Source organism: Bos indicus, chromosome 2 (assembly GCF_029378745.1).
Source record: "Bos indicus isolate NIAB-ARS_2022 breed Sahiwal x Tharparkar chromosome 2, NIAB-ARS_B.indTharparkar_mat_pri_1.0, whole genome shotgun sequence".
NCBI classification, from domain to species: Eukaryota; Metazoa; Chordata; class Mammalia; order Artiodactyla; family Bovidae; genus Bos; species Bos indicus.
The window spans coordinates 65,302,516-65,315,000 of NC_091761.1; the positions used below are offsets into that span (position 1 = coordinate 65,302,516).

The 12,485-nt window shown below is 33.8% G+C and overlaps 1 protein-coding gene across 4 annotated transcripts in view; it reads right to left on the reverse strand.

Moving 5' to 3' along the window:
- Positions 1–2,480: 2,480 nt before the first annotated feature.
- SLC35F5 (solute carrier family 35 member F5) overlaps positions 2,481–12,485 on the reverse strand; it is a 39,658-nt gene continuing 29,653 nt past the window's right edge. For 3 of the 4 annotated variants that reach the window (XM_019973712.2, XM_070768664.1, XM_070768666.1), the window contains exons 13-16: positions 8,969–9,059; positions 6,169–6,323; positions 5,542–5,628; positions 2,481–2,788 (exon numbers count right to left, since the gene is read on the reverse strand). In XM_019973712.2, the coding sequence (XP_019829271.1) occupies positions 5,553–5,628; positions 6,169–6,323; positions 8,969–9,059 (322 nt within the window). In that variant the 3' untranslated portion in view covers positions 2,481–2,788; positions 5,542–5,552. Of the gene's footprint in view, positions 2,789–5,541; positions 5,629–6,168; positions 6,324–8,968; positions 9,060–12,485 lie in introns of those variants that run through there. The other variant, XR_011560953.1, reaches the window with a different exon arrangement.

Here is a 12,485-nt window from a genome sequence, read left to right on the forward strand (position 1 = left end):
TGCAACCCCAAATTGGCTCTGCACGACTGACTATAAAGCATTAGCATTCTTTCTGAAATAAGACTGTATAATTCTGAGAACATTCATTTTACCTTGTGAGCTCAATTCTATAGAAAAAATGAATTTTATTTGTTCCTTGCCAGTGGAAAAATCAGTTTAAGGGGTTAATCAGGCTGATAGAAGTCAATTAAAAAAATCATTTTTTTAAATCAAAATTTATTTACAGGAATAATTATAGGTATCTTATGTACCCCTAATGGCTTTTTTAAGCTTCAAAGTGTTCACCTAAGCTTTTAAGGCTGCCTCGCTTTTTGGTTTTGTTTTAGTAGAGATTCTGATGTTCGTTTAACACATAGTACAAAACAGCAGACTCCCTTTCATCAAGGTCATAATTTGAAACATTATACAATAATGGGATTTAAATTATGTATGGGAAGAAAAGTAGAAGACTGAAACAAGATATTAGAAATCTCTATTTGGGTCTTTAGATTCAGAAAAATATAATCACAGGCCAACACTGTTCCAAGAGATGAAGGACGTTAGCAAATACTTCAATGTAGCCTCTCCCAATAGTTCCAAAGGTCCACAATGTGACTGCTGTCACATTCTGACAGAGCCCTGTTAGCTAGATTTCTAGGTAATCACAGCATGGAAGTAATCTACCATAACTATTTCTTGAGAAGATGAACCCTCAACTACAAAGATGCAGGAAGGAAGTCCTCAACTGCTCATTTGCACTGGTTACAGTATTCAAATATAAAAAACATTGACATAGATATAACTAGGAGAGAAGATAATACTGCAAAGCAGTAGTAATTCATACTTTCAGGGAAGCAATAATACTGCTTCCTTCTAAAGAGGCTGTTCATTGATAAAAAGCATAATAGCCAAATGGAAGAAGACCTCCTCAAGATTTTTCCAATATATTAACAAGGCTTACTACTTCTGGAATCCTGAGTGACAACACATGATCTGTATGGCATATGAACACAGAGCACATGGACAACTAAAAACTTCTGACTTCAACTTCTTTTCCTACCATATTTAGAGAATAATTTAAAGTTTTAATTTCACTATCACTGTTTCAACTATTTCATCCTGTAATTGCCAAGAAGTACTGGCAATGGTCAAAACAGCAAAAATAGAAAGTAGAGAGGTATACAGATAATAAATTTCAACCAAACTTAGTCTTTGAGTAACTGAAATGTTACTTCAGTAGTTCTTCCCAGGATAAAATTTCTTAGAAGTCCACATTCTTTACACGCCTTTAACCTGTGCCAAGCTAACAAAATCAATTATGATTTTCAGCATAAGATTTATTGGTGGCACCAAATAGGAGAACAGATGTCTATTTTTTAAAATTTAATGTTAGCAAGAAATAATCTTCTAAATTAATGTAATATAAAAATTCTCAGGACAAACTAAACTTCACTTTAGACTTATAGTAACACCAAAGAAATTTTAAGATTGTGAATAAGACAAACTGAAGCTAAGCATTACAAAGGGAATTCTTAAAAATCATAATTCTTTGAACTGAATCATAATTCAATTCTTTAGAAATTCTAAAGAGAAATGAACTAGTCTCACAAAACTTGAGAAGGAAATGGGTTCTGATTAATCAAAAGACTGAATGGATTCTGGGACATACATTAATCCTCTGAGGTCTACAGTGAGTAAAGTCCAGGAGCAGCTGCACAATAAGGATGTAAGTCTAAGAGTTAAATCAGGAGTATTTTATACTTAATTTAATCTTGGTAGAGGAAAAGTACAACTGTAATTTTTAAAGTAGAATTTCTTCTTGCCTCCCTTCTTTGGTTTTTAATCATAAAAATTTATTTAGGAAAACTAAAATTATTTTAAAAAGAGGCATCCAGTTCTAGAACAATTTTGCATATTTATATATGAAAAAATCAGAAACCAATTGGTAGATCTGTAATACACACACACATATATATAAACATTTTATTTTAATAATACTTCATCACTTCAATTTACATCATTCCATTATGAAAATGTTCAATTGAAGAGAGGATATTTCTTCAAAACTCTAAATAAGCAGAGCTTTATCAATTAAATTTACAGCATTACAGCCTTTAGAAATACATAATTCTTCATTTTACAGTAATACTTCCCCTTTAAAAATTCGTCATGGTTTGTCACAGATTTAAAGTACAAGGCACCTAATGCTATGAAAGATAATACAGTATATGCAGTGTAAATGAAACAGATCTGTCAAACATTGATTCTTTTAAAGTCCTACCAAATTTGTGTGAACATATTTGTTGCATAAATTAAACACTTTTTGTTTTGTTAATTTGTAATATTCTACAAAACTCAAAAATATAATTCGTACCTATTATAGGCAGCTTATTTTAGCATTTTACCTGTAAGAAACACTGATCTATGTACTTAAAATGATTTCTGAAAACATTTTCCTAATATAGTCCAGCATTTAACAAATAATAAGTGAAAATAAAGTCTTCAGAACATTAAAATTTTATTCTTTGATTAGTTCAAATTATTTCATCAGTTGAATTCCTTGAGATGTATAAGGCAGGTTGGTCCTTTAGATGGACTGTAGACCGAAACTTCCTATAACTGTAGTGGTATGTACACAGCTACATAGCAAAGTACTTCATTATGAAAATGAAGACAAAAGATATGAGGAAAATATGTTTTAGAGTTCCAAAGAACTGAAACTGTTATTTTTCAGACTAGGCACTGAAACATTTTTCTACAAAAACTTGCCAGAGATTGTCTCTTCGCTGTATACTACTCCATCATCAAGCTAAAAATAAAAACAAACACATAATCATCATTAGATTACAACTGTCATTTTTAATTTTCTAATTTATATTTTAAAAGGCAAATTATCTTAACATTGAAATACATATCAAACAGTCTATATACTTAAATAACTGGATACCAGAACTTGAGGTGAGTACTAAGAACTGATGTATGTGAGTTCTACGTGTTGACTGACATCTGAAGCTATTTTAAGATCACAAAATAACAGTTTTATTCATAATACATCCTATCATTATCCCTGTGGAGATAAAGACTCCTGCCTAACCCAGTCTACCTTATTCTACTCTATTATAGTCTATCTTCTTTAGTCTTCACTATCTTCCTTTTATCCTACTCTCACTTCCAAAAATTTCTGGGTGAGAGTGGGTATGAATGTGAATATGAAAATGATGCACAGCATACCAGGGAGGGAAAATGCATAAATTAAAGCATTAAAAAGATTTAAAGAGGGACTTCCCTGATGCTTCAGTGGTTAAGAATCCACCTTCCAATGCAGGGGATGCAGGTTCAACTCCTGGTCAAGGAACTAAGATCCCCCATGCTGTGGGGCAACTAAGCCTGTGCCCTGCAACTAGAGAGCCTGTGCACTCCAGAGCCCAGGCACCGTATCTAGAGAGAAGCACAAATGCCTCGATGATAGATTCCATGTGTAGCAACTAAGACCCAACATAGTGAAATAAATAAATAAAGTATGTTCTAAAAAAGCTTTATATAACTATTTGCATTTTTAAAAAATTTAAATACGGCAAAATACATATTTAGTTCTACTGTCTCCAAAACCTCAGGAGAAAGACAATAAAGGGATTTTTTAAGGTTTAAACCACATGGACAAAGAACAGAGACAAGAATATAGCAGCTAATTCTTAGTTAGCAATGAAGAAATACAACCAGGTATCTCTGTAGGGAGAGGTAAAAGAAACAACTAAAAATAGGTAGACTACAAACGTACAACTAAAAAACTAAAAAAATGTACAACTAAAAACGTACTAAAATTGGTACAAAGTTTATAGAAAAAGGCAATTAGATACTCAGATGCCGTCCCTTCACTTTTCACAGCTAGTCAAGTGCCTCTTCTCTATCCCAGGAGAAGATCTGAGGTTAATTCTCTAAATGCCAGGCACAATCCTACATAGTTCAGGAAAAATAACATTTATATGGTCATAACTTGGTAAACACTGATAACATATCTATCCAAACCACACCGTAACTATCCTGGATGATGAGGATGAAGGAAGGATACAGGGTTGGAAGGCAGGCAAGTGGAGTGGGAGCAGAGGACGGGGAAGCTGAAAGTAACCTATCTTATACTGCCATAGTGGGAAAATCAACTGAAGATGCCTGAAACTGAAAAATCAAGAAATAGAAGTATAAGCATGGTACTTAGATGGAGAGTAAAATACAGAAATAATCAATGAGGAGTTTAAAGGGACTCCTCAGGGTGGGAAAAAAAGTGAGAACAATATAGGCAGGGCAGGAGACAGCTGCACTGAACAAGAAGTCTTATAGAACTCTAACTCTTCACACTATTGCATGCATAGCCATCCTAAGAGTAAAAACTAGAAGAAAAAGGGACCAATCAGGGGTTCCCTGGTGGTCCAGTGCTTAGGAATCCGCCTGTCAATGCAGGGGACACAGGTTTGATCCCTGGTCTTGGAAGATCCTACATGCCATAGAACAACTAAGCCCATGTGTCACAACTACTAAACCCGTAGGCCTAAGAGTTCTGTGCTCCATAACAAGAGAAGCCACCACAACAAGAATCCCATGCATCACAACTAGAGTAGCCCCCACTTGTGGCTACTAGAGAAAGCCCACACATAGCAGTGAAGACACAGCAGCCAAAACACAATAAAACTCTTTCTGTCATGTAAGAAATATAAAAGATACTATTTCTTAAAATTAAAACAAACAAACAAACAAACAAACTGTTCTTGAAACACTGTTAAGAGAAAAGCATAGTCAGAGAATCAGGATATGTTGGATGAATCATGCCAGTTATGGTAAACACACACATGCATAGAGAAAGGACTGGATATACTTGGTAATCACTTATTTGGGTCAGGTACCATATTTAATGTGTTTTAAACTTACCAAGTATTCAATACTTCTAACAACTTTGTGAGGGAGGTTCTTCTGCAACCCCACTTCACAGAGAAGAAAACAGGCACAATGAGGTTACGAACCTTGCATAACGTCACACAGCTAGTACACACAGAAGCTGGAATCGGATCCCAGGCAGTTTGACTCTAGAGTTGGATTTTCTCAGCCTCTAAGCTGTATCAACTCTCAAAAAAATTAATTATAGGAAATTGATTCTGTATTTGAGCAATACGAGAATAAGAACCTGGGCTTCCCCAGTGGTTCAGTGGTAAAGAATCTGCCTGTCAATGCAGGGGACACGAGTTCGATTCCTGATCCGGGAAGATCCCACATGCTGTGGAGCAACTAAGCCTGTGGGCCACAACTATTGAGACTGCTCTAGAGCTCAGGTGCTGCAACTAAGGAGCCCAGATGCTGCAACTACTGAAGGCTGTGTGCTCTAGAGCCTGTGTTCTGCAACAAGAGAAGCCACTGTGATGAGAATCCTGCATATGGCAACCAAGTAGCCCCCACTCACAACTAAAGAAGAGCCAGCGCAGCAAAGAAGACCCAGCACAGCCAAAAATAAAAATAAGTAAACATTTTAAAAGAATAAGAACCTTATTCAATACTAATGCCCACTAACATACAAACCTGGAATATAGCTAACTAGCGCCATCCTCCTGAGAAACACCGTGCATAGGAATGAGACTCTCACACTGTTCACTGTCTTCTGGAACCCTTAAAAAAAAGACAATAGTTAGGAAAGCTTTAGACCTGAAAGGAACTTTCACAAATGATCTATTCCACTGGCTAATGCCTGAGGTCAGACCTAGGACTAGAGCAAGACTGCTCAACAAACTGTCCCAAGTTCTTTACAGAATGTAAGAAGTTCTTTACATTCTGTAATGTAATGTTTTAGAGAATATAAAATGCTTTCTCTCTTGAAAAAAAAAATGAAAAAGAAAATGAGGCAATGTTACCATATTTTATTATGAATTTTGTTCACATCAATAAATTTTTTCTACACTTAAATTTGTTACAGCAAAACTGTAAGCACTTTGATTTCACCTGTTAATTAAAACATTTTTTAAAAAACAGCAGTTTTGAAGAAACTATCCTATCACCCATAGATGTGAACAGATTCTTTTATCTGGCATTGTATATATAATATTATAATCTTTTAAAAATTCTTCATAGAATCTCTAAAAGCTAGGTCAGCATGGTATGATTCCCATACTTGGCAAACATTTGAAAAATTTATATTGGAACTTAACCTACTTCTGAATTCGATGTTTTCTGCATATAAAGGCAAAAATTCTTCTGATTCCCACCATCACAGGATCCCAATTATTGTAATGGCACAGGAGAGTTGCAATAAAAAATGAAAAAAATACAGGGATAGCGCCTGCAAAAAATAACCAAGAAAACTGCACCTAAAAATAAGAGATAGGAAAAAAGAAAAAAAAAAACCCACAATTATCATTAAGACAATTTTCCCTTAAACACAACTTTTACATTTGTGATAACGTGGACAAATAAATTAAAACACCAAGAAAATAATACTAAGCACTGACAATATATTAAGAATGTTATTATTAAATATAAGGATTTACTTATACTAATCACTTGCTTCAATTACCAAAAAAATAACTACTTACTTAGAAAATATCCTAAAGGAAAGGCAGGAAACCATGCTTTTCAGTTATTAGGCAGAGTACACCAGAAATAGAATTATGAATTTTTAAGCATCTGTCTTACATATCACACTGCCCATTTGTTCTTTACTGATTACTGACTATTCTCAAGTTGATTCTTCTCCTCTAGTTTCTGAAGTCATTTTTTTTTAAATTCCCACTTATAAAAAACTAAGTTATGCTATAGCTGTGATATTGTGTTATGTTATGGGTCTTTTCTTATGACAGTACTGAAAACAGATGAAACTCTTAAGTGAAACTTTGGCAAACAATTTACTGATGAAATACAGCTTAAAAAGAAAAAGATTCCAAAGGAAATCACAAGTAAAGACTACAAAGAGAAATACTTTTACTAGGAAATGTGAGCCAAAGGAGACAGGCAAAGCCTCAAAGGTGAGGAGCTCTCAGATTGCTAATCCTGACCCTTCAAACCATCATTTTACCTGGATCATCAAGAAAATTAAAAATAATGAGATCCCATAAAGTTACCAAAAAAAAAAAATTATTTCCTTTACCACCTAGATTCAACTTAGGATCAAAAACAATTACCAAAAAAGCCTACACTGATTAATTATTGAGACTCAGCTGCAACACACTGGTAGTTTGCTTTCAAAATAATGATGAAAACAGTAACTCCTATCTTTAAAATAGGGAAGAAAAACTGCTTACCCTTTCTAAGTATTAAAGAAATGAGGTATAGAAACAAAGGCAAGACTCCCTCTTGTGGGAAACATATACTATTCCTTTTCATATTAGCTTTAGTCAGAGTAAAGTATTTGTGAAAATAATTATTTATTTATGAAGGACTCATAATGCATAACACAAGGAAAACCACTAATAAATTTCAGCATGCACATTCTTCTCATATGGTACATATACACAGGCTGAGTCAGCCTAACACCTAGCAGGCAGTACTAAAAAGTCTTCACATGGTTATCAAACTATTGGTGTAGCATATTCTTGGAATATTTGCAGGATATTTAATCATCTAGAAAAAACATGATGAATTTAAATGACCCAAGAACAGAAAAAATACAGCATAAAAAAACTTATGACTAATTAGAGCTAAAAACGCAAATATAGTTGACAGAATGATATCATGACTATTCACCTAAAAAAATCCTACTGAAAAAACCAAACTTCATAAAGGTAGGTGAAACTCTAGATGACTTTTACAGGCAAAGTTCACTTTTAACAATGCAGTTATTTTTATGTTGCCAAATAATAAAAAACTTCTAATTTGAATTCCAGCAAGCTATGAGGACAATTTTTTTTTTTTAAATGAAGACATTTATTAACAATGAAAACTGCCCAACTAAACAAAAAAAGTCTAATTTCTGAATATATCTGAATATAAGTCTGAATGCAATCAGGGATGCTTCCTATTATATCAAATAGCAATAAGTTAAAAACAAAACAAAACAAAATGTATCTTAAGCACAGTAAATAAAGTTAATGAATGCAAAATTTTTCAGAAACTATTGATATCTATAAATACCTTTCACTATTAGAATAAAAAAAAACCTAAGAAAGTAAGTTACTCCCACTATGTTTCTATTGCAGTTCTGGGACACACCCTGCTACTTTTTCCAGAATGTTTCTTCTGCCCTTAATTCCCACCAAAGGCGCAGCCTACTCATTTAACTAAATGCCTGATGTGCAATCAAGAAGTGACTGTCGGTGTGTTTTTCTAATCAATTATATATACATATATTTTCCCTTCTGTTTTGCCTCCATCTTAAAATATTTGAACAAATTACAGTATCATTTACTAAAATTAAATTCGCTATTACAGGTCTTCTTAAAAATCCAAAAATAAAATTAAACTTCAATTTTTATTTTTCAAATCTGCAAAAAAGCTGATTTTTCAAAATATCAGTATGGTAAAGTTCATTTACACAGCAGCTACCAAAATCGTCTGTCTGATAAGCATCATTTCCCTAGTTTCACTAATTTTGGTTGATATTCAAGATTATGACCTGAAGATGTAGAAAGGCCTGGATATTATATGATGTATGATTTTAGTGTTATATATATTTAATAATATTCACATTATTTGAAAATCATGGTATATGAAGCATAATTAATTCTCAATTACAGAGATTTCCATTCTTAACCACAGTAAATAAATAATATACTGAATCAGAAAACAAAATTAAATAACAAAGAATTGTTTTTTAAATAAAAAACTAAATGTGACTAAATTACAAAGATGACCATTTCTTTGGTACTTTTTATATCTCTATGTAGTAAAACAGCTTGGAAGAGAAGGCACCAAGTATTATTCATGGTCATCTTTATAATTTAGTCACAGTCCCTTAACTTTCATTATTAGCTCTGATTTAATAATATACTTAAAATATATAGTAAATAGTTTGCCTTACCTTTTGCATACACATGTCAGCTATTATGGATAGAGGTATTGTAAGGCTTAGTGCAAGTGTGCCTATCAATGATGAGGTAAGAAAGCAGCCCCTAAAAAAAAAGCAAAGAAAGAAAATATACGTTGCCATACTGAAACAACAAAAGAACCAACAAAAAACAATGACCCCAAATTATCTATCCTCGTGGGGGGGACTTCCCTGATGGTCCACTGGTTAAGACCTCACTTTCCAATGCAAGCGGTGCAGGTTTGATTTCTGGTTGGGGAGCTAAAATCCCACATGCCTTGTGTACAAAAATCCAAAGCATAAAACAGAAGCAATATTGTAACAAATTCAATAAAGATTTTAAAAATGGTTCACATCCAAAAATCTTAAAAAATAAAAATTACCCTACCATATAGGCAAGAGAGATCAGGATAAAAGCTTACGACGGATTAACATAATAAAAAATACAGTTACTAAGATAATTCTCAAAATTCATCTTTAAATATTAAAAATCCAATATATAAATATACAAATTTCAAAAGATTTTATATTATTTTCTAAATCTGCTTACAGATGATATTCAACTTTGGATGTGTAACTTATATTTTGTTAACACTTTTTATAAAACTGTCAGAAGAATTCTTAGTTTTGTGATAATGACACTTAGATAACAAAGGAAACAGCTATAATAAAAGTTCAGGACAATAACTTATAACAGTAAGAAAGTGATAACCAACAGGTGAGTCTGTCATTAAAGCAAAAATATCTTGCCCTCATTAAAAATTAAGTACTCTTTAGATGTTTGTTGCTCTTTTGGTTTGGCTTAGTATCAGAAAAAAAAAAAAAATGAGTATTTTTCAAGGATCTTTCCTTGCTGTTTTTCATTTTTCTAGTAATTGATGTAACCAAAATATAAGCTCTTCATTTTATTTTCACATTGAATTATCAATGTTAGTATCAAATTCTGACATACCAACTGCATATAATTTTATATAACTGAATGAAAAAAATGAAGAAAAGCATTGTATTGAATAGATATTGAGTGTATAAAAATTAATTATAAAGCTGTAATATATATACAGTTAGGACTATAGAACTATGGAAATTATAGGTAAGTAAATTCTAGCTGTTAGGGTTAACAATATTGTCCTGAAATAAAAGAGGCTAACTCTTGATAATATCAATAACCTCAGATATGCAGATGACACCACCCTTATGGCAGAAAGTGAAGAGGAACTAAAAAGTCTCTTGATGAAAGTGAAAGAGGAGAGTGAAAAGGTGGGCTTAAAGCTCAACATTCAGAAAATCAAGATCATGGCATCTGGTTCCATCACTTCATGGGAAATAGATGGGGAAACAGTGGAAACAGTGTCAGACTTTATTTTTGGGGGCTCCAAAATCACTGCAGATGGTGACTGCAGCCATGAAATTAAAAGACGCTTACTCCTTGGAAGGAAAGTTATGACCAACTTAGATAGCATATTCAAAAGCAGAGACATTACTTTGGCAACAAAGGTCTGTCTAGTCAAGGCTATGGTTTTTTCCGTGGTCATGTATGGATGAGAGTTAGTTGGACTGTGAAGAAAGCTGAGCGCTGAAGAATTGATGCTTTTGAACTGTGGTGTTGGAGAAGACTCTTGAGAATCCCTTGGACTGCAAGGAGATCCAACCAGTCCATTCTGAAGGAGATCAGCCCTGGGATTTCTTTGGAAGGAATGACGCTAAAGCTGAAACTCCAGTACTTTGGCCACCTCATGCGAAAAGTTGACTCATTGGAAAAGACTCCGATGCTGGGAGGGATTGGGAGCAGGAGGAGAAGGGGACAACAGAGGATGAGATGGCTGGATGGCATCACCAACTCGATGGACGTGAGTTTGAGTGAACTCTGGGAGCTGGTGATGGACAGGAGGCCTGGCATGCTGCGATTCATGGGGTCGCAAAGAGTCGGACACGACTGAGCAACTGAACTGAACTCTTGATAAAGTATGTCACTTTAAGTGTTCAACAGAGGCTGGACAATTAGTTCTTATCAATGTGGTAAAGAGAATTCAAGGGATAGCCCGCAATTCATAAGCTTCTCTGTGAAAAGAGTATTTGGGGATCAAATATTGGGTTTAAAAAATTATTATTGGTCTTTTCTTTTTTGGCCGCACAACTTACAGCATCTTAGTTCCCTAACCAGAAGCAAGGCCTGGGACTGGCAGTGAAAGCACTGAGTTCTAGCCACTGTATCACCAGGGAATTCCCTGAGGTTTTTTTTTTTTAATTATTTATTTGGTTGTGTCAGGTCTTAGTTGTGGCATGTGGGATCTTTCTTTGTGGCTCGAAGGCTCTTCGTTGCAGCACGTGGGCTGGTCTTTAGATGTGGCATGTGGGGTTAGTTGCCCCACAACATTTGGGATCTTAGTTTGCTGACCAGGGATCCTAAACACGCACTGCCTGCATTGGAAGGTAGATTCTTAACTGTTGGACCACCAGGGAAATCCTGGGTTTTTAAAATACATTTGTTCTTAGAAATTCATAATGCAAAGTAACATCAGACTGAGTCTGAGATGAAGTATTAAAAAACCCATTTGACTTATAGCAGGTTTCCCAATTTAGCTGATGGCTGAATTCATTTGATCTATTATCCATTCAGGACACTTCAGGAAATGCTGAGACAGAGGACTAGGTGGATAACCTCACATCTACACTAGAAGTACAGTATATGGAGCTAATGGTGCACTTGAAAAATTTTTTTAAATAAACAATGAGTGACAAGTACACATCTCTAATTTCCAAAAAAATTTACAACTGCACTTTTAAATCTTTAGTATGCTACTCCGTACATGATTATATATATGCTAAAGTTAGTTGTCTATTTATAGTTAACATAATCTTGCCTTCCTAAAAGAAAAAAATCATCATACATGTAGATTATGACTTCTGATTTAATTATTTTTAACATATAAAATTATATAAAACATATAGATATGCTTCTTATAGTTGTTTTGAGTTACAATAACACCTAGAATTTAAGGGACATGAAATTTGTTCCACTACAGATTAACTTACTGCTATTGAATTGTTACTAAAAGTATTCTTAAGTGCTTGAGTATAGAAGTATATCTGAAAAATAAAACTTTTTTGAAGTCCTGAAAAATCCAGCCCAGGTAGCTTTGATCATAATATATGACTTTGAGTGTTCAGTTTTTTCAACAACAAAGATTCAAATACACAGTTGGGAATATAAACTGTGTTCCTTCTGTGGAGGATATTTTGTAACTCTTTATCAGAATCAGAAGTCCATGTGTTTGATTCAGTTTTTTTCAGTATTTATCCTATAGAATAATTACGTGTATATGCAAAAATATAAGGATGCTTAATACCATATAACTTTCAAAGCAAGAGACTACAAGCAAAAACATCTCTCAAGAAGGAACTGGTAAAACACATTATGTTCTATGCATTATGTTACATAACAGATTGGAGCATAACAGATTAGAATACTACACAGGCTTTAAAAAAATGAATCTAGTGGCTGATATGTAAG